Genomic DNA, 26,715 nt, shown 5'->3' with positions numbered 1-26,715 from the left:
CTGTTAACAGCTTATACTTTCTACAATTTCGAGAAGTCGAAACTGCTGGAAATTTCATTGGTGGACGGTTTTTAATTTTAACTCAGAAGTTCAGAGTATTAAGACATCACCGTGCGAGCTCTCGCTTTTGACGTTCTTTGCATTGCCTTGTGTTCAAAGTTCTTAAGTAGTTTGAAGTAGTAACTACTTATTGCACTCTGTTATACTGCAAAGACCTGTGCGAGCACTTTTGTGTGGAAAGTTCAGAAATGTTCAGTGTTTTTGGAAAGTAAATTTTATCAAGCTTTCACCGATTCTATGTACATTCAATTCATTATGAACCCTTAGGCACGTAACAACATAATGATTTTAATAAATCCAGCTAATGTGATTTCACCAGTCAAACTAGTAATTAATAATTAAAATGAGTCTTCGTTGATTGCTTTCATTTCATTGATCTCTTGATTTGCTTATTAATAACAGAATAAATTTTGAAGGAAAATGAAATGTTATCTTACGCTTTGCCGCATAGAAGACAAAAAATTTAATTCGGGCATCGGCAATAGGTTTAATTTAAATCCTTGAGTTTGTTGCTCAAATTCGAATAACAAATATATTACATTTTGCAAAGTGGCAACGCACTTGTTTGTATCTCCGAAATTCCGTATTAAATTTTAAATAGCTTAGCCTTTACAGAGTGACAGCACAAAACTTCTAAATCGCTGATATTTTTAATCACACTCTTTTTAAATTTCGCCTAAAACAGAAAATAAATAAAAGACAAATTCAAAATTCGGGTTTTCACATGACAAGTTCCAGTAGAAAACTACCTCTGTTTAAATTGAGACTACCTAGGTACTGTGTTTTCAACAATGAGAGGAACAGACATTCATATACGAGTAATTTTATATATATAGGTTCTTTATTTTTAAAACATAGGCGTTACATCATTATTCATTTGGGAAGACTACATTATCTATGCTTTTGGACTATGTTACAGAGACATCTTGATCGAGTGTGTAATTTCTGATAAAATCTGTTTAATGATTCCTGTTAATTAAGCATAAAATCAGACATAGTTAACTTATTAAATTCAATGAATGGGAAATTTAATTTAGTTAATAAAATTTCTCGTCTTTTACAATTAAGTCAACCAAGCAAAGAAATGGAACTGATCGTGAATTTCTAAATATCCATACAGAAGCTTGAGATTAGCATTTAAATTTTCTGCCGAAAGCCAACAACATAACAAGGATTGGAAACTGCAGTTTAGTATAGCTTTCAATGATTTCATTTTCCTAGAAGATAAAAAGAAAAGAAACTTTGAACTCATGTATTATGAAATATTGATAAATAATAGCAGATATTCAGTAAATAATATCAGTTTTTCTGGATATGAATAAATAATAGTGTTTTCGGGGAGAATTCTATGCTTATATCAGCATTTATGTTGAATAACTTAGAATATTCTGTCATGTAAACATACTTTATATAATGATAGATGTTTTATGACGACCGAAAGAGTTATGTGCTGGAAGCCGTGTTCCGGATAACTACCCGGGTTATTTTATAACTTGTGGGAAAATGTTTCGCCTGCACATGTTCTGTCTCGCATCAAGTAAGTCAGCCAATAAAATTTGCCGAAAGCGAAGATTCTCGGAAATGTTTCTTTTGACGGGCAGCTTAGGATTGCTAACAGATCTGAGGGTAGTTTACAATTATAATAATCAGCCGGACAGTGGAGAATTCTTCAAAAGGCCACAAATTGCTATTTTTAAACCCTGCTGTTATGTTTTCAAATTTCTCGTATGCTCTGGTATGAGCTAAAATTGTCACATTAGTCAACATGGACAGACTAGGGTTTAACTGAAGTGCTGCTTTTAGTAAAACATAAGAATAAATGTCATAAAATGCTCTCTAAACTCTGATATCTCCATTAAGCGATGTCTTCAGAAAGTATGTGTGTAGGATTATGGCTTAAGGAATAACACACTGAAACTTAAAATACTGGAGCCAACTTGCACAGCAAATTATTTGAATATTCCGCAAATCCGGATAATTGTACAGTTTTTTAGGCCAAACATATACAGTAATCCTTTTCTTGAACAAACAGAAGTTAGAAACTTAAAAATGTGACAAAATATTTTAAAATAAACATAAAAGTGCTTTTTACAGCAAACGTGCATAAAGGTTATTTTAATTTTTAATTGCATCTCGTAGCTATTTCAACTAACACAAAGTAAAATCAATTTCAATTACGTAGGCTGTGAAGCTAAGCACAGAACTATTTTCTTACTTTCTACTAATCTAAAGCTAGGTACAAAAATTCTCGTTACTTTTTAAAACATTAGAAATAAACAATGTTTACATTTATGTCAAAGAGCCCACCAGCGGCCGAGCGGTAAAGTCGCTGAACATTGGTAGTTCGGTCTGAGGTTCGAATCCCGCGAACGAGATGGCTGCATGGAGGATTTTGTGGTTTTCCCCATGTGTAACGTGTATACGAGCCAGTTTCCTTTAGAAAGTCCTCCACGAAGGCATCCCTCCCCTTAGGCAGATAGCCCTCGAGGCCTTGCCATAATCACACACACCACACCATTTATGTCGAAGCTTCAAATTTTTAGACTAAAATTTCTTGCGTTAAGGAGCACGCAGACTTATTATATATGTATATATATATGGAACGGGAAACTGAAAGTTTCACTCGGATTCGAATTTTGATCTCCCAAATGGCAGTCGAACACGCTACCAGTTACATACAAGAGAGTGGAGAGGGCAGGAAGAGATCGGAATTTCCTTATTAACTTCAAAGTTATATACAGCTGTTTGAGTAGAGCAGACAGCTTAACGTATTAACCTTTTATTTTATTTTAATCAGTATAAAATCAAAATACACATTCGTAAATTAAAAAGCGAAGGGAGAATAAGAGCAGCAATAAACTAGAACTCCTGTTACTCGAGGCAGAATAATTAAAATTACTGCGCTGGTCTTGGGAATACAGTGAGAAATGTAAATTGCGAAATATTTTGTGAAGAGTATTGATACGTGATTGTCAATTAGCATTAAAGCACCTAAATATTATTGCTTTAAGGAAATATTACGGCAGTTCTTTTTCCCAAGATGCTTTCTACGTCCGTGTGAACAGTTTTTTTGTAATGTGCGCACTCAAAACTAAAAAAGGAAATAGTTAGATTTTGCTTAAATTAAACATCGATGCTTAAACGCTCATGTTTTCGAAATATCTAAATAAATATCGATAGACCATTTTCATCGATGACTTAAAAATGATGAATACCTTTGCAAAATTTCAGGCATTCATCTTCGGTAGCGAATCTGTTTCCGTTTCCTCTACATCCTCCGTAGTTGAACTGGGAGCAAACTCCACTGGCTGAATCATAATACCATTTTGGGATTATAGCTTTACACGGACCTGCATCAGGCTTATCAGAGCAAGATTTCTTAACATCTGAAACGAAGTCACAATTAATAAGAAACTATATGTACATACAATAAATTACATCTTGCTCTATCTAAGTTTAAATAAAATGTTCTTAAATGAGTGCGATTTGGCTAAATAATCATAACAATATATTGCAGTCACTGGTGTTATTTTCCTGTAAGAAGTAAAGGAAGTACTGTAGTCGAGAAGAATTTCGTGTATCATATTTCAATGAAAATATCCATTTTGACCACTATCGAAGGCAATTTAACGATTTTTTTGCGTGATATCTGTAAGTAAGGACTATATTCTGTATAACGGAACTATATTCTCCAATCTGTTCAATTTATCTGTATAACGAAACTAAATTATATTCACCAAAATGGATTGTAAAATGGATTACGAAGAATTTTTTTTTGTGACGTCTTTACCTACGTATGAATGCATCTCGCAAAACTAAAAAACGAGTAGCCTCAGAAAGTTGAAATTTTGTATATAGGACTGCTATAGCATACTGTTGTGCACCTCTCGCTTTGGTTGAAATCGCCAGAATCAAAAGTATATAAGTATATCTATACCTATATCTCTCTCTCTATCTATATATATATATATATGTGTGTGTGCGTAAGATTAAAAATCTGATGTGTACACCACATGACTTCCTTGTACGGTATATTAAATAGCACGCAATTTTTCTTGCATTTCATTTAAACTTATTGGATTGAATTAAATATACTTGGCAGACAGCGCATAAACCACAATAGAATAAATGCATTCTTTAAAATTCACTCTAGTATTTGTTTACCATAGCGACACTCGAGCTAGATTCACATAACATCATATTTCGTTCATACTATAACTCATAATGCACAAAATTTATATCATTTAAAGAATAGAATTATCTAATCGTTGCCACATATTCTATTCAAATACTGTAATAAAGCTAGAATGATGTATAAAAGAAATTAAGCAAACAAAAAAAAAACAGTTTTTCACAGACGATTGAGTATTTCTTATTCAATTAATTCAGTTCTCACTTCGCGAGAAGGCAAAAATGCATAAAAACTCAAAATATCTGTATTCAAAATTACAAAGTAAATCTTATTTCCTCGAAAAAATTCCAGAAAGTATTAAGCATGATTTTTCGCAATAATAAATGAATCTGTTATCTTTGTTGTTGCGAAGCTAAGTTCCTCTAGATTGGCAACAAATCCACTAGTCTGCTGTTTCAAATATAAGCAAGCAATGGCCGCCATCAAAAAAATTATTAGGCTTCGCGGCACTTAAACAACTTTAAAATTGTTGATAATTCGAAAACTATTGCATACAGATTTACGAAAGGCATAAAACCCTTAACCGGGAGATAAGAAAAACATAATTTAATCATTTTTAAAACAAAAAATGCACAATTTACAAACATATAAGAGTAAAGAAACCGAGATCACTGAGCCGGGTAACAGAGTGGATATATATATAAATATAATTATATATGTTTGGTGCGGCCGATTGCAACCAAAATACGAGGTGCACGTGTACATGTTATAGCAGTCGTATATACAAAATTTCCACGTCTTGAGGCTGGTCGTTTTTGAGTTATGCGAGATACGTACGTACGTACGTACGTTCGTACAGACGCCAAGAAAAATTCTTTTCTTAATTAATTTTAAAGCAGTTTTATAATTTTTTTGGAGGAAACGAGTCTTTTATTCTGTCGTTACGTACAGATATCACGCAAAAACATCGTTAAATTGCATTCGATAGCGAACAAAATGGATATTTTCGTTGAAATATGCTGCCTGAAACTTTTCGCGATTACAATACTTCCTTTTTACTTCGCACAAGGAAGTAAAAATATGAAAACAGACATCTAAATTTAATTGGCTATGAGAATGATATCTATATGAAATTTAAAGTAAATAATTATTAAATTGGATAATATTAAATATTGTTAAAATGAATGTAGAAATACCAAAGGATTTTAATTTTAATTTGAATAATCGCTATAAAATTTATTGCATGCAGAATTTATATCAGAATTTAATTAAGAGTAAAATGCATTAACATTTGTTGGAATTATAGTAAATGAATGTTATACTTATCAATAATTGTTTATTAAATATATAGTATGATGAGGGAGTACTGGTTCAAAACAGAGGCCCTGTTTTTACCTCTGTTATTTGTTCTTTTACTCTCCTTATAATATAAACTTAGAAGGCTTCCAGGTGTATACGAGCCAGTTTCCCTAAGAAAGTCCTCCACGAAGGCATCCGTCCCCTTAGGCATATAGCTCTAGTGTGCTTTGCCATAATTAAATACACCACCTTGAAGGCTTCCACGTTTTAATTTTTTATATAGAATTTTTATTTTTTATATAATGGAGTGTTTTTTTAATAAATGGAATGTTTTAGTGCAGTTTACTAACCACTCATGAAAATTTATTTGAATGAATTTATTAAAGCGGATATGCCCAAATAGCTGGATATGTGTGTACTACGAGAAAGCTGTTGAGTCGCCTAGTTTGTGTAACAAATATAGCAAACTGCAAAATGTGGTAATAAAAGTAAAAACCATAATTTCAATCATGCTATTACAAATGATTATACTAGTATTTTAAAATTCATAAATTACTTCCGTGAAAATTATTTCGACTTACCATTTATAACAAGATTACAAATAAATGAATCATCCACACTAGTAAATCACAGAAGAACAAATAGCATTTCAAAGATAAAAGGGTTTTCCCTTCGAAATGCTATCCGTGTAATATATATAGCTATTCGTGCTATAAACCCCGAATTTTTCTAATTTATTTAATTGCCGAACCCTCCAGAAAAATTGGAAATGATGTCAAATATTCCAAACTCTTAAATCTCTAACAGGTCAAGCGGGAGCCAAATAATTTTTTTTTTATTTTTTTATACTGAGTATAAAAGTTTCCTAAGTAACATTATATGTGCCGGCAAAATAGTAAAATGTTAGATTTCGCAATTTTTATGAAATTGGTTTTTTCAAATTAAAAACTTCCAAAACATGTTTATTGTCGTCATATGAATTAATTTCGTAACTGTAATTATACGTCTGCGACGACTAATGATTTGGAGAATAAAAGTTAGGTAAGATCTTTTGTGGACACTGTGTAGTACAACTGACTGAATAAGTACCTCATTTCCTCAAAATCTGCTTCAAAAAATGATACTACTGACAAAATTATCTAATACAACCTGTAACTGAAGATGGATTTTAATGAATTTGGAATGAATGTAGAAGAAATTTGAGTAAAATCGATTTCAAGAAATTAATTCAAGCTTTAGAGTATGATGTTTCGCTATGAAAATATAAGATTCACATTATGTAACTTTCAAAAAGGGACATAATAATTAATCTCATACAAACTCAATCCTGTTTTGCTTTATTTCTCTTCCCAAATTCTTAACAATTAATTTTCTTCCGTGTACATTGAATTAAAAAAACAATTAAGGAAATTTTTCAGTCAGCTTAAGTGTAATAGAAATATTTCTATAACATTTATTTCTTAAAAAAAGCGTAACAATTCAAAGTAGTATTTATTTAACTAATATTCGGATAATTTAAAGAGCTTGCTTTACATAAAAAAATTACAAATATTTCACATTTTATATTACTATATGTATAAGCTTTCAGATTATATATATATATTAATATTATTATTTCCGTGTTTTAGCGTTTTCCGTTTTACCTTTGTTTATTAAATATCATGTTCTTGGCACTTAAACCATAAAATTCAATTCAACAGCAATATCACAAAATATTTAAAAAGAGCACATTTTTAGAATTTCCGATAGACAGTCTCGTGCGCTGGAGATAAAAATATCCGTACAGTGTTACCATTGCTGGCTTTGAAATCGTTGAGCTTGTTAATCAGAAATTCGCTAAAGTTTTACAAAATATGAAAGGGATAATAAAACAAATTCCTAATTTCAAATATGGGCTTCCAGATGACGAGTGGAGGACTTCGTTATTCAAAATTTGATGTCTCCATCTTTCTCCTTTTTTTTTTTTTTTTTTCAGAATGCGAGAAACATACATACATTCACGCAGATTTTTCATTATTTAAATTCTTTAAATATAATGCAGGGCTCTAATATTTGCTGGCAACAACTTCAAAAGTGAAACGCAGTTTTATAGTGGACGATGCCAAATGCCAAAACGAAATTAATAGCCCTTTTCGGTAAACTGCCCCTTTGGGATAAAAAAAATTCTAAAATTAATTTTTAAAATAGCAATTATTTATATTCAATGTACCTTCAATTTATAAAATAGCTAAGGAAATTTTTCACTCAATGCAAGTGTAACAGAAATATTACTATGACATTTATTTTTTAACAAAAGCGGAACAGTTCAAGGTATTTATGTAACTAATATTCCGATAATTTGAAGAGTTTATTATCAATAAAACAAAATTCCACATAATGAATTTAAATACAAGTAGTTACATTCTATAGGCCCACCAGCGGCCGAGCGCTAAAGACGCTGAAAACTGGTAGTTCGGTCCGAGGTTCGAATCCCGGGAACGAGCTGGCTTTCGCGGTTTTCCCCATGTGTAACGTGTATACAAGCCAGTTTCCCTTAGAAAGTCCTCCACGAAGGATAATATTCGGATAAATTAAACGAAGGGCGGTTCGGATAATTTAAACCATAAATGAAGGGCATTTTTCAGTCGGCATAAGTGTAACAGAAATATTTCTACGAAATTTATTTCTTTAAATGATATGGCAACAACTCAAAGTATTTATGTGATTCATATTTGGGTAATTTAAAGTTTCAGTAAAGTGGAAATCTTGGTTTATTATTAAAATTTTATCCTATTAACATACTTTCATAAACAATCTGTTTGTGACATCTTAAACACTGTAATTTTGTTTTCCTATTAAAGAATATTACGTCTGTTATTCTGGACATTTTACTTTTGCTAACAAAGGTAATTTATGAGAAATAAATGTATGAAATGTTCCGTAAAATCTGAGTCTAAAAATCATTTAGAAAATTGCATGACTTGAGGCAATTAGAACAAGAATATTCCTAACGTGAAGTATTTACACAATTAACTGTCAATTCTTGGCTTTTGCATAATGGGACATATCATGCAAACGTACATACTGTAACATAACCAATGGACCAAAAAGGGCGCATTTGAAAAATACATCAGAAATGCATTAATAAAACATATTTTTAGGCAAAATTTATCAAATGTATATGATGCGAAATGCTTCATTTTACGAAGAAGAATATGCACTTACATACATAATTTCTAGAAATTTAAGAAAAGTCTTTCAAGCGATATAAGAACTCCTTTTTATAACATAATAATATGCAAAATATTTTTCAAAAGCCACAGGAATTCCTATGTTTCTATTTGAAATTTGCCATAGTCGAAAAAAAAATTAGGTCTTTTATGCTCTCTTCTGAAGAAAATGTATGCACTTTTTGTCTAATATTGTTTAGGACGGTAGATGTAAAATAGAAAGTGGAAATTTAAAAATTACGAAGAGATTTCACAATCAAACAATATTTTACGTTTACGCTAATTTGCACATAATCAACTAAAGCAAAGCCCACCAGTTGCCAATTTACTGAACGCTGGTAGTTCAGCAAACGACCTGGGTGGGTGCAAAGGCATTTCGTTTTCACAAGTTTAACTTGTATATGAGCCAGTTTCCTTTAAAAAAATCCTTCCCCTTAGACAGATACTTTTTGAGTGCTTTGCCCTAATTAAATAAGCCAAACCAAACCAAACCAAAACCTATTGAAGCAATAAAAACTTTAGAATTCTCAAGATTTACGAGTAATATATTCTTTCGAGAAGATTACTTACCGGAACTAGCAAAAGCCACAAAAATGACACTCAGTAAAAGGAAGATTTTCAACATGTTGAACTAATATTCTACGAAGTGAAGAACTGGTATTCTCTTTTATATCCTTTAATTTTTTTTGTGAATATATTATTAAGTTTCCTACTCAGTCAATCATATTTGCAGAGAAATCGATGCACCTGTTATATGTTACCTTTGCTTACGAAACGTCTTTTGATTTTATGCCTTATTAATTGAAATGTTAAACTCTTTGATCTGACATTGAATTATATTCGAAACATATGCATATAAACTATTTAATGTGACATAATGATGGACGAAAAATGTTCAACGTCTCGCAGTCTTGAAAAGTGCATACATTTATCTCCCCAGGATGTACTTTCCTTTTTAGATGTATTTCTGGATAATGTCCTTGAGAACATATTCAAATATCACAATTTGAATTTTCAATTCATTTGTTTTCAATAATGTGGGTTTTATGGCAACAGTCTATCCAACTAATTTGGAACAGCAGACGATTATGATATCATCAAACTGAATCCATTTTACACAGAGAGAATCCTGAAAGTTATGTATTATCAAAAGCTTACTGAAATACGGAAAACAATTGTGTCTTAAACTTTTAACTAACTGTTTGTTTTCAGTCATTATGAGGTTTTATTTTATTTTTTAACAGTTAAATTTTATTTTGGAAGCAATTTTCTCTTTACGTTCTCATTTTCTTACCCTCGCTTTCCTGCCAGAATGAGTTTTCAGTTTCATGCTCTATGCAAAGTAGGATAGAAACAACTATTTAAGCTGAGGCCTAAGCTACTTCAGACGAAGCGTGTCCTGCCTTTCGGCCACATTGTTAGTAGCTAGTTAAAGCTTGCTATTTTACGGCCGCGCATACTAAATGCCAGTTAATCTATCCCGGTGATATTCGCCAATGAGCTAACTACACGTAAAATGTCTCTGTACAGCTTCGGCTGATTATTTAACTTAGAATTAGTTTAGGTTTAAGTTTTCTACCTTTAAGTGCTGGCTATTTGTACGCTCAAGGTGGGCCATCTGTGCATAGATTTGAGTTAAAATAAAATGGTATTTTTAACCCTTCTTCTGTTGCTGTTACTGACCCGATAGAACTCAGCGAATAGTCGCTTTATACTGGGTGGCCATAATTAAACTGACAGTGCTCACAGTGTTCTGTAGCGCGATCTATTTGCGAGAATGACGCCACATTTTGTAGGAAGATTAAATAAGACGGGGGACGAAGAATTCGGCGAAAAAACAAATTAGTTTCAAAAGTCACCGCTAGGGGAATATTTGGCGCTGTGTAATAGAAAATAGAGTGTAACAAATGCAAATCAATACGGAAATTACCTTTTATTTTGCATTCAAATGAGGTTCAATGTGGCTGCCGTTGTTGTGGACCACATATTGCATTCTGTGCACAGTTGAACGCACAACAGCAGAAAGTAACATGTCTGCTGGAAGCTCCCGTGCTGTCCGTGATATGTTATCCTTCAACGTAGCCAGGTCCTGGACCACTCCTTGATAGACCTTGTACTTAAAGTAACCCTATAGCCAGAAGGCGCATGGGGTAAGATCAGGCGACCGAGGTGGCTGTGCAGTTGAAAAGTAGCGGCTAATGACTCTTTCTGTTGTGAATTTCTGTCGTAGCATCTGTTGCACCCATACAGTAACGTGTGAAGGGGCTCCATCTTGCATGAAAATTATTTCCCCCAGGCATTGTCTTTGCTGAAGTGTCGGAATGACAAAGCTGTTCAACATGTGGCGATATTTCTCTCCGGTAACAGAACAGGTTTTCAGTCCTGTCGAAGTAATGTTCTCATAGAAGAATGGATCTACGATAAAGTCCGCTGTGAATCCACACCAAACAGTTACCTTTGGTGAATGTAAGGGAATTGCTGTGACTGCATGTGGTGACTTGTCATCCCAAATTCGGCAGTTCTGGGTATTCACAGTTTCATTCAGGTAAAAGTGGGCCTCGTCTACCCATAAGATTTTCCACGGCCAAGCATCATCCACCTCCATTCTGGCAAGAAAGGTGAGAGCAAAAGTCAATCGCTTATCATGGTCGGGCTACAGTAATTCCTGTACACGGCTGATCTTGTGCGGATAGAAGTTGATAATCTTTCGTAAGATTTTCCATACCGTACTGTAAGGCATATCCATATTCCGAGCTACTCCACGAGCGCTAGAGGTAGCAGCAATATTGTCTGGTCCTCTGTCGACAATCGCCGTGGCAACTGCTTCGATTGTATCTTGTGGTACAGGTTTTCGTCCTCTGCCTGACTGAACCTTCAGAGAACCTGCTTTCTCAAACGTTGCAACCATTGCTTTTAGCCCATTAACTGACACAGGACCGTTACCTTTACGCATTTTTTGTGCGTTCTAAAAGCACGAAGAGCGGCTGACGCGTTGCACTGGTTGAGGTAAAAGAATTTGACCAGTAACACACGCTCGACTAAAGAAGGAGACATTGCACATAAACTTTCAACCCGATTGATTCGAAACGTATCACATTGCCTTTTAAAACCCAAGCAACTGGCACTGTGCTAATGGATATAACGTGAAATTTAAATAAAGAACTTCTTCTGCTGCTCAGCGTACGTGATATTGCAGATCACGAGACTTTATCGGTGTTTATGTATATTTTTACGCTTTTTTAAAAGTGTTGCCTTATTGCACTTGAACTAAACCAGAAAATGTGCATAATAAAAGGTAATTTTATTCCGTATTAATTTGCATTTGTTAACACTCTATTTTCTATTACACAGCGCCAAATATTCCCCTAGCGGTGACTTTTGGAACTAATTTGTTTTTTCGCGGAATCCTTCGTCCCCCGTCTTGTTTAATCTTCCTACAAAATGTGGCGTCATTCTCGCAAATAGATCGCGCTACAGAACACTGTGAGCACTGTCAGTTTAATTATGGCCACCCAGTATTTTTAATGGGTTCTAGCATTTACGTAACTTTAATTTAGCTAGAATACTATGTCGTATTATCAATATACAACTGAAAAACTTAAAGTATGTAAAATCCTTTGGCGCTATTTTAAAAGAAATCCAAGCTGACTGAAATTCGCTTTATAACGTATCAATCCGGTTATTCAGTTATTTATTAAACGATTCTAACACACGTATATATAAGCATTTAATTAGATATTCTAAATTTTATGACCTTTGGGTAATTTGATTTTTTTTAATGACGTTATGCTTTTTTACTAAGAAAACCTTGAATACGGAAAGGAAGCTTTTATTTATCTAAGTACTTTTAAATTGTATTTAGGTACTTTTTTCCTTATTTACTTGTTAACCCAAAAGGACGTTAGCCCGAATGGGCTATTAATCTCAAACGTGATTTTGCGTTGTCCATTATAAACGGCGAATCTTTTTTCAAGTTGTTGCCAACAAATACTATCACTCTGTAATACCTTTAAATAAATTAAATAATAAAGAATCTGCGTGTATGTATGTATGTATGTTTCTGGTACGATGAAAAAGCGATGGTACTTAGACTCATTAAATTTTGAACAATGTTGTCCTACACCCGAACATGGGCACCTGGAAATCTGAATTCTGAATTTTATATTTCATATTTTGTAAAACTTTAATGACTTTTTCATTAAAAAAGCTCAACGATTTCAAAACGAGCAACGGCAGCACTGTACAGAATAAAACATTTTTATCTCCACCATGCGGGATTGTCTGTAGGAAAATCCAAAGATATGCTGCTGTTAAATATTTTACGATTTTGCTCATAAATTGAAGTTTATGTGACGTAAGTGAATGTGATATTTAATAGGTAATGTCAACACACAAACCGTTAATAATAAAAAGATACAAAAAATGTTTTGTACGGCATTTTACTGAGAACATTGATATGATGAACTGATAAAAGAATGAAAAAAAAATAGAAAAACATTTTCTGTTTTTCATTTTTCTTCTCAAATTCATTGGGAGCGTAATATTCCATACCTTCCTTTCCCTTACCTCCTGTCGCTCTTAACTGGTAGTGGAGAAGCAGCCATCATTAAAGAAAGATGTTACAATACGAGGGTCATAAATAATAATGTGAAATACACCCATACCATATGCTGACCTAAGGGCGATTTTCGTACCAAAACTAAGAAATACTAAAAAGCTTTCAACCGAAAGCTTTGCATATGCGAAACGTTTATTTGTGAAATAGAATCCTCTCTGCCAAAGAAAATGTTATTTGCACGGAGCCCATGAATGACTTTTATATAAATTAGTGTCACATACTTTACAAATAATTACTTTTAACATAAATACTTAAACAGATATCTTATAATATCTGTATAAATACAGGCATATTAGATAATTTTATTTTTAATTGCGATCATTGATTTAAAATACCGAATTGATTAAATTACTTTAATAGTTCACAGATGCAAATTTTCGACATATATTTTCAATAATTTTTTTCTGAAATATGTATATTAGATATTTGAGAGAGTTCAAATCGTATAATTCTATTGTGGAGACATTAGGTATTTTGGAAGCAGGAGAAATGAAAAATTTGCAACGCCTTCGCCGGGAATCGAACCAGGTACCTTTCAATTACGCGCTGAGCGTGCAGACCATTACACCACGAAGTCTCGCTACGAAGACGGGATGAATACCTTATACAATTATAAATTAACGGATCATTTATATATTTATATCAAAATTTACTTTGTTGAATGTGAAGTTTGAGAATTTCGTACATTGAAATATAAGGACAAGTTATATTTCCTTAAAGACAAAATTCGGTACTTTTCCGTTTAGCCGGCGCAAATTTCGCCAAGCAGACTTTATTGGCGACAACATACATTATACACACAAAAAATATTAAAAAAATGTTAGTCCTAAGAATTCTTTTTTTGAAGGCATAAACATTTTAATATCGCTTAAAATTTTATAAAAAGCCAATAAATAAAGACAATAAATTTATAAAAAGACATTAATTTAAGAATTTACTATGCTTTCATGGTTCAACATCCTGTTTCGCCGGTTCATATCACGTGACCCCAAGCGATCTCATCTCACGTATACTACTCTACAAAAATATAATGCTCTCAGTAATTATCTACATTAATTTCAAGTTAAATCTTAATTTGGAACACAAGTTTAAATGCAAGAAATACTTCAATTCGTACGAATAGCTTACTCAGAAATCATGTAAAACTGCAGTGCTTTACTTCGCTAATGCATTCTCATTAGAATTGATTAATTTAACCCTTGACTTTACCTTTTCTATATTTTCGGCTTCGGGTAAGCGCTGTGATTGCATCCTAATTGATTTAATTGCCGAAAATGGCCTTAGACATAAAACTGAACTATCTGAATGAGGCGTAAAAGGTTACCAGCGAGAATATTCCGTTTGGCATCGGTTGTACCATTATTGGCGACTTTATCGCTTGCGCCGGCAAAACGGAAAAGTACCCAAAATTCGTTTTACTCTATTGATTTCTCGCCTATTACGAAATTTTCTTCGGGTGATAATAAAATATCTCTCAAATAGTATCGACAGAGATGAAATCGCTTTTCTTGTTGATAAAATTAAACATTTAAAGTGCATGAAAATAATTATGAATGAATGTACCTTTTTACCTTACGCAAAATACTTCCGTTTTACTGAAAGTGCTATCTAATGAAAATTAAACTAAATGATATTCGATTATCAATACTTTACCGTTATGAAGAGCTGCGTAAACGGTTGAGACTTAAAATTATCAGCAGTGATTAAATATTTGTAAAAAATAACTGTTAGTAGGAAAAAAATGTATTAGAGAAAAAAGTGCTTTATATAAAATGGTCGCAATGACTATTCGAAGGTGCAACAAATACTATGATGGTGATCTGGGTGCTACAAAACAGTTTCGAAAAAGGAAAGGAGAAGTTCCGATTCATTGTCATTATGAAGATTTTAAATGACACAATTATATGCACAAATAAAACAAAGAAGACAAATGTGACTTTCGTGGAGGATTTTCTGAGGGAAAAAATCAGTTGTGTTATTTCCGACTAAAAAATGAGAGCTATGGTTAAGTAAGTTATTGTTACCACTTATTTTTAAATTCATAAATTAATACTTATGCGTGGGGGTTTACTAAAAAGGGCACAATATAAGCATGTATTTTTTGAAATTTATTTTCTCATCTGAATAACATTTTGTTCGCAATTTTTGTAGTGTCCATTTACTAAGATAATTGCATGGAAGAAGAAAACAGGGCATTTAAAATTTGATATTTATGTTTCGTTTGAAATATTTCTTTTCGGTTTGGTTTATTCGAAAACGCCCTCGAGAGCTATCTTCCAAAAGAGGGACACCTCTTTTGGAGGACTTTCTAAGGGATACTATCTCCTATATGTGTTACACATGGGGAAATCAAGAAAACGCTTATGCCACCAGTCTGTTCGCCGGGGTTTGAAACCTGAACCAAACTACTAGTGTTCAGCGGCTTTCTGACTTAATAATAATAATCTATGCTTATTATCGGGAGTTACATTTTCAGTGATGTTAACCACGTAATTAACGGTCTTTTCTATTTGAGGGTGATCTGCCTAAAGGGGACTGCGGTTTCACTTGAGGTCATTATAAACAAGATTAACTCATTTCCACATTACACATGGGGCAAAATAACGGATACAAATACGATAATATTTGTCTTCTCACTGTCAGTGATACCAGTTGTACAATTCGGTATTCAGTTTCGGAGTAAAAATATATTACTTGAAAAAGAAATCTATTTTGCAATAAATATAAAAGAATTGATAAAGTAAGTAAGATAAAAAGGCAAATCTCTTTTATATCTCCGGGGTTTTGTTACCATTTACTATGTGTATCGATGTTTTCATTTTAAACTATCATTCGCTGCTTCTTTCTAAATTCTTGAATATTTAGGAAAATGTGAAAAAATCATATAAAGTTTTCCATATTCTTGGAATTCTAACTATAATTTTGTTTGCTAGTTCTGAAAATGTATTCTTGATATCATACAGTAACAAAAGATATAATATGTCCTAAAATAATATGGAATTATGGGTAATTAAAGAGCTTCATGATAGTTGTAATGTACACGTGCTTCAAAATTACTGCATGACTGAACGATTTTTTAACCGTTAAGAACAGAACCATTGTTACAAATTAAGAAAAAAAATCAAATACAAAAGGTTTCTACACAACAACAATTTTTGGTCACGTAATACCTTTTATTGAAAATGTATGAAACAAATTTCTTTTTGTCCTCTATAAGAAAAAATTTGTCAAAAAATATATGTTTCACAGTGCAATTAGGAAAGAAAGAAGTCTTTGCCAGCGACGCTGACAGCTGTGATATTTCCTCGCCCAGCGCTGAGAATTACTTTACCCGGCTTTAGCCTTTTTGCTGGCCGAATCACTCACGCATTTAGTTAAAACTGAGCCAACGTTTGTTAAGTTTTGCAGTTTTTGAATCTTCAATGTTAAAGTACTTTGCATTTTAAATTCACATTTTATGTTTCTAAAATCCTGCTAGCTGGCGGAGATTTACGTGTAGGCGCTTGTCGTGCATTGTTATGTTTACAGTTTAAATAAAAAGTTTTATAAACAAAAAGCAGAACCAAAAAACGAATCTTACCAAAGCTTGATTTTTAAATAATCCTAAGACAGGCATGAACTAAAAAATGAGAAATTGACACTCTCTCCGCTCTTATATACATTACCCCCGTCTGTCGAAATCGCTAGTATCCGCTAGGAAATTGCTGGGAGGCATGTAAGTTCTATATAAAGGCCGGATGCGATAAAGGTTACATATAGGAATTAATCATAGTTACTTATTCAGTTACAATAATACAAGGACCGGATCAAAATGTGGTAAAATTTGGCGCCTTTTGGCGATTTCTCACAAATTTGGTAACAAACATTTGTCGCCAAAATCATGGCGATATTTCGCCAAATTAGCGAGATCGTTATTAAATAGACTTGCTCCTGTAATGTATTTTTCCGGAAGAACATCGCTTTCTTCAGACTTTTCATTCAGACATTGTACAAAAGATACTACAATTTTAAATGTGACTTAAAATTATTTATAAATGTACAAAACTTCCTAAGAATATTGTTTTTATAATCGCGTGACCTAACAAAAGAAACGAAGAACGTCACTTATCTGATTATTCTGCCATGTGATAGCGATTTAAAATACGATAACATGTTAGGATGAGTCTAAAGTGAATGGTAATACACTCTTTTCTATTTAAATCCAAATAACATTCAGATTTAAATTGGGTGCATTTTCTATTTCGTGAACTCGGGGCTGAAACTCACGCCTTCCCCTTCCTTCTTTAGAAACCATGGTAACATCAAAAGCTCAAGAGATTCACCGCCCCCATGTTTCTTATTCAGCTCGGTTGCTTTGGCGTCTATTTTTATATTTCGGGTCTAAATTGCGAAACAAGTTGCACGAAGAGATCTGAGCTATTTCACCAAACATAATTTCAAAGTAATTCGATGAATCGACTTATAAAAGCCGCTAGGAGAAGCGTGGGTAACAGACAGAGCCAAACAACGCTTATTTTTCATGACAGAATATTTTCGGTAACTGAAGAACATCTTGAAAAAATATTTAAAAGCAAAATGAATGTTTTCGCTAAACAGTTTCAATAGAGCTGAAGATTATGTATTTACTTTCTATATGGTACCAGCGGGGAGAAAAGGAATGGAAGCAATGTATTCCTTTAGAAATTTAAAAAATAAAAGTAAAATCCATTACATTTAAATGCATTTTATTCAGATTTTATAAGGGGTTTATTCGAAATCCATTATGAATAATTTAATACATCTTTTCTTGAAAATATTCGTAGAGGTATTTGATAACAATCTTATGGAGAGAAATCCAAACTTTTAATACCAAATTTAAAAAGTACCTGTCAAATAGATTATTTCGTAATGGCAACGAAAGATTCTTCCTTGGTCAAAATTGCATTTTTTATTCGATTCCTAGCTAGCGAATGAAAATGTTAATAAAACCTAGCAATGATAATTTGGTCAGTAAATCTTATTTTTATTTATTAATGTTATTTTCTATATTTTTCAACTTGTTAAAAGCTTAGAGAATGATTTGCTGTTTGGAATATTTGCAGGGATTATTACCAAATCCTTCCAACCACATTCGCTAAAACAAATTTCATAAAAATCTTCTCTCACTCCGTTTCTAAATACATTCTCTCAATTACATCCTGGCGAGAGCTGAGGAAAAGTTGTTGCTGTTGCTAATTCTCCCTTTCTAACCTATAATCAGCCCAAGCACACGAAATTCCTCGTGGCAAAGAGCGAAAGTTTACGCCTGTTGTTGGCAACAGGCCTTAAGCACCTAACAGGTGACAATGCGATTTAGCTCAGTTCGACCACTCACTTTTGATGAAGAGCACACCCGGGGGAACTGATACGAGGGTCTCCCAACACTCTTATCCTACCATCAACCTCTCGAGAGGACTTTCGGATCGCCTCATATTTCTAGTGCCCTATGCCGCACGGACACTATACATTTACAAACATCCATGCCTGCTCCGGGATTCGAATCCAGGCCCTAGGCAATGTAGTCATCGACGCTAATTACTATACCGGTTGGGCGGCTGAGGAAAAGTATATAATAGTACAATTCAAAACGTAAGAGGATGGGCTAATTAAACTAAATTCTTCCACATGCCGGAAATCAAACTATGGCTAATCTTTAGAATATGGTAACAGGTATTTTGGCGACATTTTGGTAAGGCGATAAAGGTTACTAGCTAGGACTTTAGCAATAATCTGAGAAGTACACAGTTTGAATCACAGATTATTTTGTCTCCGAGAAATGAGAAATCATGAGACATGTCATGTGACATTTTTCGGAAATTTCCGATCGTGATTTTAGCTAATAAGCACTTAGAAACAATTTCGCTGCTAAAGTGCAGAATCGCCCACTTGTTTGTTTGGCGCTTTTTACAAGAGTAAGAAGAATTGGATTTTTGTCAATTTTCTTTGACTTTTTAAGTGAAAATAGGTCGATGTGTACATGGATAAAGTCAAGAGTGTGCGCAATGCCATTTTTGTGCAATTCCGGGATTTTTTTTTTTTTTTAAGTGAAAATAGATCGCCGTGTACATGGATACCGTGTATGTGCAATTCTTAAAAACGCGGCAAGCAGTTTGCGATTCTGCACTTTCTCCCAATTTCGCACCTAATCTTCGTCATGATTAAGCATTTTTGTTCCACAAAAGTTCTAGTATAAGGACAATTCGGCTAGCATATTGTTGGAAAAAAATGTTGAGTAAAAAAAAAATATGCCTTTACTTCTTGAAAACAAAATGGCGTCCGAAACAAAACTAGCAGGTCGCTGTAGCAGGGTTGGTCGCCACATTTTCGCCAAAAATTCGCCAAGTTACCATAATGTAAAGATTCACCCAAACTATTCGTAAACAAAAGATTTAATAACAGAATTTCATAAACAGAAATTCCATATTCAGAATTTCCTTAACAGAAATTTCATATTCTAAAATTGAACCTGAGTCAACCTTTTCCACAGAATGTTAACTTATTCTTGTTTACAGTAAAAGGACTAAAGGATACAGGAATTTATTACATTAGAAGTTAAATCTTGACTTTTTTTTCCTTCCAGACACCTGGAAGGAAAATCGCTTCGCATATTAAAGGGCATTTTCGGTTTTTAATTGACTAATTTGAATATCCCGTTTACAGAGTTAAGCTGCCAACGTGATGTTACTTTTATCTCATTTTGTTTCACATCCGAAATCTGTTCTTAGCCCAAAATGGCAGTACGTCAGAATGGGCTGCTAGTCTCATTCACTGTAAATGCCAAATCACTTTTAAAACTGTTGCGACCAAATATTATCGCAATGTATTATTTTTAAAAACATTAAATAAATGAAGAATCTGCATAAATATATGTATGTTTCTCTCAGAGTGAAAAAACGACGGTACCTAGAGCCATTGAATTTTGAATAACTTAGTTCTCCACCCGAACACGGGCACCTGGAAGCCCGAATTTTGAATTTCGAATTTGTCTTAATAACCAATTTCATAATTTTTTTTTCAATTTTTTTACTAACAAACTTGACGATTGCAAAGCGAAGAGTGGCAACATTATACGGAATAAAATATTTTATCCCCACATTTTTCTTCCTCTTATTGTATTTTCATAGAAGGTTATGTTTCACTCTGATATTTCTGACAGTAAGTTTTGTACAGTTCCAGCAAATTTAACTTTTTTAAGACAGAACTATACTAATAAACTGTACCTATTAATCAAAAGTGACGGTAAATATTTTATAAGCCACTCGACTGGTATAGTGGTAAGTGACACTGATTGCCGTACTTATGGGCCCGAGTTCGAATCTCGGAGGAGATAAGGATATTTAAGCGTATAGTGTTTGTTCGGAAAGGGACACTCAAGTTACACGGTGATCAAAATGTCCTCTCGAGAGGTTGATGGTAAGTGAAGAGAGATGGAAGACCCGCGTACCGCCCCAAGGGTGTTCTTCTTGAAAGCTGTTTCGAAAGCTTAACAGTTAGCTAGGTTCAGCAATACCTCAGTCATCTTGTAGAATCATTAGGTTTTCTTGAAAGAGGGGACATGGAAAACGAGCAATGTCCTCACCAGGACTCGAACCTGCACCTATCGAATAAGCACCCACTGTGCTACCATTACACCATGAAGACATGCAGAAAGGAGGAAGGAAATAACTTATACACTTCCCCTTTTAAATGGCGACCGGGGATTAGGGAACCCAATCGCCAAATCCTGGCGGTGAAGAATCATCATCCACCACCTTTTTAGTGCAGAAGACACTGCAGAGTCATTATCTTATAACCTGTGGTACTATAGAGGTACTCGCCTAGCTTCTACCTGTACCTGTAAACCTTTCTTAGCTAGAACTGTTACTCCCTTGACTGTTTGTTGTTTAATATTCCTTCCATTAATATTATTAAAAATCCGGCAAGGGGTAAATTAAACTTCTTTCACAATTCTCTTAAACAAACATTATTTCTCTTACCTAACAGGATTCATTCCCATTACAATTTTCTCAAACATGCTCTGAGAAATTCCCTCAATATTTTAATTTTCTATTTCTTTTAATTTGCTGAGTTGAAGTCCTTGCAAATCTATGGTCTTTAAGGTTTTAACATTATTCAGGATCATCTAGGTTAAGATTAGAACGATAGTGCGTTACAGAAACTTGCTAAATAAAAATAAAAATAGAAGTTTGCAAATTCTTAATGAAAAGATTTTACCATTTTTGTGACTTGGGCAGTCTTCTGGCTTCACACAACGGTTCCCATCTGTTTTCAGATATCCTTCTTCGCAGTGGCATCCACGTTTGCACATGCGATCGCATTCTTCCTCGGGTGTATTGAAATTGTCACATGTCAACGGACAGTCACTTCCACAAACATGGTAATACTGATTTTCTGGACATTCTGTGGGAATTGAAATCGAAACATTTTATTCATACAATTATTCAGGTCTTTAGAATTGTATTTCAAATACTTCTGCTTAAGAAAGCGTATAAAAAAATCCGATGTGTACACCACATGACTTCCTTGTACGGAATATTAAATTATACGCGTTTATTCCTGCATTTCATTTAACCTTATTTTATCGATTCTTATTAGAGATATATTTCTCATTGAATTAATTCAGTTCTTTTTCCCAAAAAGGCAAGAATACAAAAAAAAAAAAAAAAAAAAAAAAAAAAAAAAAAAAAACTTCGAAATATTTTAATTTGAAAATTATGAAAAAATATAATGCACCAAATACAGTTAAAATAATTTTTTAAAAAATTACAATTCAAATTAGAATTTCTACGAAAAAGCAAGCGATTTGGCCAGCAGGCAATATGGCAAATTTTTCAGTGCTCAAACTGAAAGTTTACTCTTCCCAATCGGCAAAAACACACTGAAGTTGCAGAAACTGATTTAAATCACTACTCTGCTAAGTTTCAAATGTAAACAAATATGGCTGCTACGCTAAGAAAATTAGGCTTAGCCGCATTTAAACAACTTTTAAATTGTTCATAACTCTACAATAATTACATACAGATTAACTAAAGGCATGAAAATCTTAACCGAAGACAAGGGCAGCATAAAACAATCATTTTTAAAGCAAAAAATGCACAATAAACCAATATATAAGAATAAAAAAACTGAGATCACGGAGCCGAGTAACATAGTGGATATATATGTTTATGCTTTTAGTGCGGCCGATTGTAACCAAAAAAGAGGTGCACAATTACATGTTATAGCAGTCCTATAAACAAAATTTCAACATTCTGAGAATACTCGTTTTTTGAGTTATGCGAGAAGCGTACGTCTCTTTTTGCAACCCCTTTTGGGAATAAATAGGCTTTTATTCTGTCCTCGAGTACAGATGTCACTGAAAACATCGTTAAATTGCATTAAATAACGATTCAAATGAATATTTTCTTTGAAATATGTCAGAAGAAAATTTTCCCGTCTACAACACTTCCTTTATTTTGTACAAGGAAGTAAAAAATTGAAGAAATCGTCGAAGTTCAAAATTAAAGCATAACTATTGGTATTCTAAAGTTTCCTGTTTGAGAATTTGGCTTACCATAATTCCTTGCTGTTATTTCAAATGGTCAGGTACTTAATGCATTCATCGGAAAAGGCAATGCCCATTGGTCATTTAACTGTCTCTTTGCTAAAAAGGTTATTAAAGACTTACCACAGGGTACTTCAGGTCCTCTGTGGTATTCTGAATAGGCTAATTGGTATTGATTTATAAAAACAAGCCTTTTAAAAAAATTCGATTTTTGAATTATCAAATTATTTTAAATTAACTAATTTTTCTCTTTTTAAAAGCAAATTTGACTTTCAGTCGCTTTTTGTAGGTTGTGTAAGTAATTTCGAGTCAGCTTAGGGCCGGTCATATCTTAACGAACGAATTCAAATGATGCAAAATTTTATTATTATTTAAAAATTTTGTTTCTTTAAAACATTAAATTTTATTTTATATTTATATATTATCAATTAACTAACCTTAACTATTTAAAATTATTTTTAATTAGTTTTCCTTTTTCTTCAAATATTCTAGATTTTTATCAAGAAATGTGTTCAACTGATAGTTACTATCGTGTGAATTTTGTTTCACTTTGCATTAATTTACTTTTGTTCCAGTTTCGTTTTTGAAGATTTTTGCAAATATATTATTCGGTACTTTCCTGTTAGCAGGAGGAGCCCACCAGCGGCCGAGCGGTAAAGTCGCTGAACACTGGTAGTTCGGTCCGAGGTTCGAATCCCGCGAACGGGCTGGCTGCATAGGTGTTTTCGTGGTTTCCCTTATGTGTAACGTGTATACGAGCCAGTTTCCGTTAGAAAGTCCTCCACGAAGGCATCCCTCCCTTAGGCAGATAGCCCTCGTGTGCTTTGCCGTAATTAAATAAACCAAATCAAACCATCAAGGAAGCCTAAGATTATTCAAATTAATCGACAAACTAAGAAAACTGACATCTACACACGCAGTGGGTTACCATTCGGCAGATATTTCATTTTTATTTCAAATTTAACCTGTCCGTTATTGATAACCAAAATACGCGATTTAAAAGCAGTAAACACTGTAACGCTTCTCTGTTATAACTAATTGCCCACCAGCGGCAGAGCGGTAAAGTCGCTGAACACTGGTAGTTCGGTCTGAGGTTCGAATCCCGCGGACGGGCTGGCTGCATGGGTGTTTTCGTGGTTTTCCCCATGTGTAACGTGTATACGAGCCAGTTTCCCTTAGAAAGTCCTCCACGAAGGCATCCCTCCCCTTAGGCAGATAGCCCTAGTGTGCTTTGCCATAATTAAATACATACATACATACATACATACTGTTATAACTAATTACTTGTTGTCGTTGTTGGCTGAAATGACAGTAGTTGAAGTTATTAAAGAGCATTACATATTTGTTTTCCTTTTTTTTGCAATAACTATGTTTACGTAGCTAACCGCGAAATAGACTAATTAAATGAATAAAATGGTTACTCTTCTGTCTGATATTCATAGAAACACAATAATGCATTTCGAATCTTTTCTGCTATAAGAGGAAACGCGCCAAACAGTTTTCTTTACACATGCTCCGATTTCATATTTCCATACTGTAGTTCTCTCACCCACGAAAGGCATCCATCCTCTTAGGCAGATAGCCCTCGAGGCTTTGCCATAATTAAATAACCTAACCTAACCTAACCTGTTAGCAGGATTTCAATCATATAATATATTAATTCTACATAAATTATCCCTCCTTTGATTATATGTATAAAGAAAAGCAATAAAGTAAATACATTAAATAGCATAAAAATTACATGAAAAAATTTTACAGTATTTCAGAACAATAATTTTACAAAGTTACCGTACTCATCATTATCACTGTCACTAAGTTCAGTTGTTTACATGTGCAATGCTAGAAGGTGAATCTTCGGATTATGGTAACTTGGCAATTTTATGGCGAAAATTTGGCGATCAACCCAGCTACAGCAACCTGCTACTTTTTTTTTTTTTTTTTTTTTTTTTTTTTACTCAAACTTTTTTCCAACAAATTACACTTATGCTAGAACTTTTATGGAACAAAAGTGCTTAATCATGACGAAGATTAGGTGCGAAATTGGGAGGAAAGTGCAGAATCGCTCACTACTTCGCGCGTTAGAATTGCACACACGCGGTATCCATGTACACGTCGACCTATTTTCACTGAAAAAAACATCCCAGAGATGCACAAAAATGGCATTGCGCACACGCTTGACTTTATCCATGTGCACATCGACCTATTTTCATTTAAAAAGTCAAAGAAAATTGACAAAAATCCAATTCTTCTTACTCTTGTAAAAAGCGCCAAACAAATAAGTGGGCGATTCTGCACTTTAGCAGCGAAATTGTTTCTAAGTGCTTATTAGCTAAAATCACGAACGGAATTTTCCAGAAAATGTCACATGACATGTCTCATGATTTCTCATTTCTCTGAGACAAAATAATCTGCGATTCGAACTGTGTATTTCTCAGATTATTGCTAAAGTCCTACCTAGTAACCTTTATCGCCTTACCAAAATGTCGCCAAACTACCTGGTACCATATTCCAAAGATTAGCCCTAGAATAATACAATCATACAAGCTAATTTACATGTGCTTCATTTCTAATTTAATTTCTGATTTTTCCAACTGTGAGGGCTCTAGGCGGCCCCATGCGCGAACTCACGTATTCTTTACATTAAAATAACAGAAATAACATTTAATATTTTGTATTAAAAATACTATTTAAAAAATAGCAAAAATGAATATTCATTTGAATATTGAACTTACTGGGATAAGCAAAAGCCGCAGCACTTAAGCATAGTAAAATAAAGGTTTTCATAATACGTTTTGTATGCGTCCTTTACTAGGGAGGTCTAACATTATTAACATCTCGTGGGTTTTATGTGGCTTCATTTTTAAAAAGATACTTACATATTCTGCATCTCTAAACAAATAACGTCAGCTGCTGCGAATAGTATAAAGAAAATAAAATTACTTAATGCATATTTGATTAACAAATAAAAGGTAATAGTACCATATTCGGTAAATATGAAAGACTGACAGCTCTCTATTACGTCTAGAACAGATGCTCAAGTGTTTTTCATTTTCTTGTATTTTTAAAGATATGGGGAAAAATTACAACAATCCTCATGAAATTTTTAATTTTGAGCTCAAAAGGGACGTTAATCCATAATGGGATATTAGCTTCGAAACAGCGTTTTGCCCAGAAAACACGGTGTATTACTTTTTAGATTGTTGCCACCAAATTTCGCTCTGTATTATATTAAAAGAAATTAAAGAATGAAAAATCAGTACGAATGAAAAACGATACCCAGAAAGCCGACGAATTTTGAATATCGAATGTATTTAATTATTTATTTCATATTTTCTTTAAATTTAACGAATTTTTAATGAACAACTCAACGGTTTCAAAGCGAACAGTAGCAACACTGTGCGGAATAAACCGTTTTAATCTTAAGTGGACTCATACACCTTAACCCGTAACAGGGGAGGTGAAAAAGTTGAACATAACAGGGGACGTGCGGTCTCGGAGACCGCGCATTATAATAAATTTTTAAAAATCGTCTAATTAAAATATCATCATGATATTTCACTTAGATGTTCTTTGAACATTTTACTCTGAAACGAAAATATGTTTTTACACTTTAAAGTGAAATTAAAGTTTTCCCAGAAAATTTCCCCATAGTCTCAAATTTTTCGATGAAAATCATATGCTGCACTAAATTCTATAAAACTAAAAATAAGAATGCATCTATTTTGAATTAACTATTTTATCTATATTAGTTAATATTCAAAGCAAATTTTAACCGCAGAAAATTGTATGTAGCACAATACAGAAAAAATTTGACAGTACCTAAAATATCAGTATT

At 33.4% G+C, this 26,715-nt stretch overlaps 1 protein-coding gene across 1 annotated transcript; it reads right to left on the bottom strand.

Annotated features, from left to right (window-relative positions):
• Positions 1-882: 882 nt before the first annotated feature.
• Positions 883-25,733, bottom strand: LOC118194881 (kunitz-type serine protease inhibitor A-like). Its single transcript, XM_035366091.2, has 4 exons — positions 25,613-25,733; positions 21,551-21,736; positions 3,276-3,446; positions 883-1,277 (listed from the first exon to the last, which is right to left on the bottom strand). Exons 1-4 carry the CDS (start codon positions 25,662-25,664, stop codon positions 1,270-1,272), a joined length of 417 nt encoding a protein of 138 aa, XP_035221982.2. The 5' UTR covers positions 25,665-25,733; the 3' UTR covers positions 883-1,269.
• Between the last annotated feature and the right edge of the window lie 982 nt (positions 25,734-26,715).

Source organism: Stegodyphus dumicola, chromosome 4, assembly GCF_044657685.1.
Source record: "Stegodyphus dumicola isolate Sdum_Otavi_A_Nest chromosome 4, ASM4465768v1".
Taxonomy (NCBI): domain Eukaryota; kingdom Metazoa; phylum Arthropoda; class Arachnida; order Araneae; family Eresidae; genus Stegodyphus; species Stegodyphus dumicola.
This window is presented reverse-complemented; position numbering and strand designations above follow the sequence as displayed.

Excerpts from the sequence above, each read along its gene's own strand:
- LOC118194881 (XM_035366091.2), bottom strand. The coding sequence starts at position 25,664 with ATGAAAACCTTTATTTTACTATGCTTAAGTGCTGCGGCTTTTGCTTAT. Across the intron at positions 21,737-25,612 it reads TGCGGCTTTTGCTTATCCCA|AATGTCCAGAAAATCAGTAT; the intron begins GTAAGTTCAATA and ends CAATTCCCACAG. Across the intron at positions 3,447-21,550 it reads CTGCCCAAGTCACAAAAATG|ATGTTAAGAAATCTTGCTCT; the intron begins GTAAAATCTTTT and ends ACTTCGTTTCAG.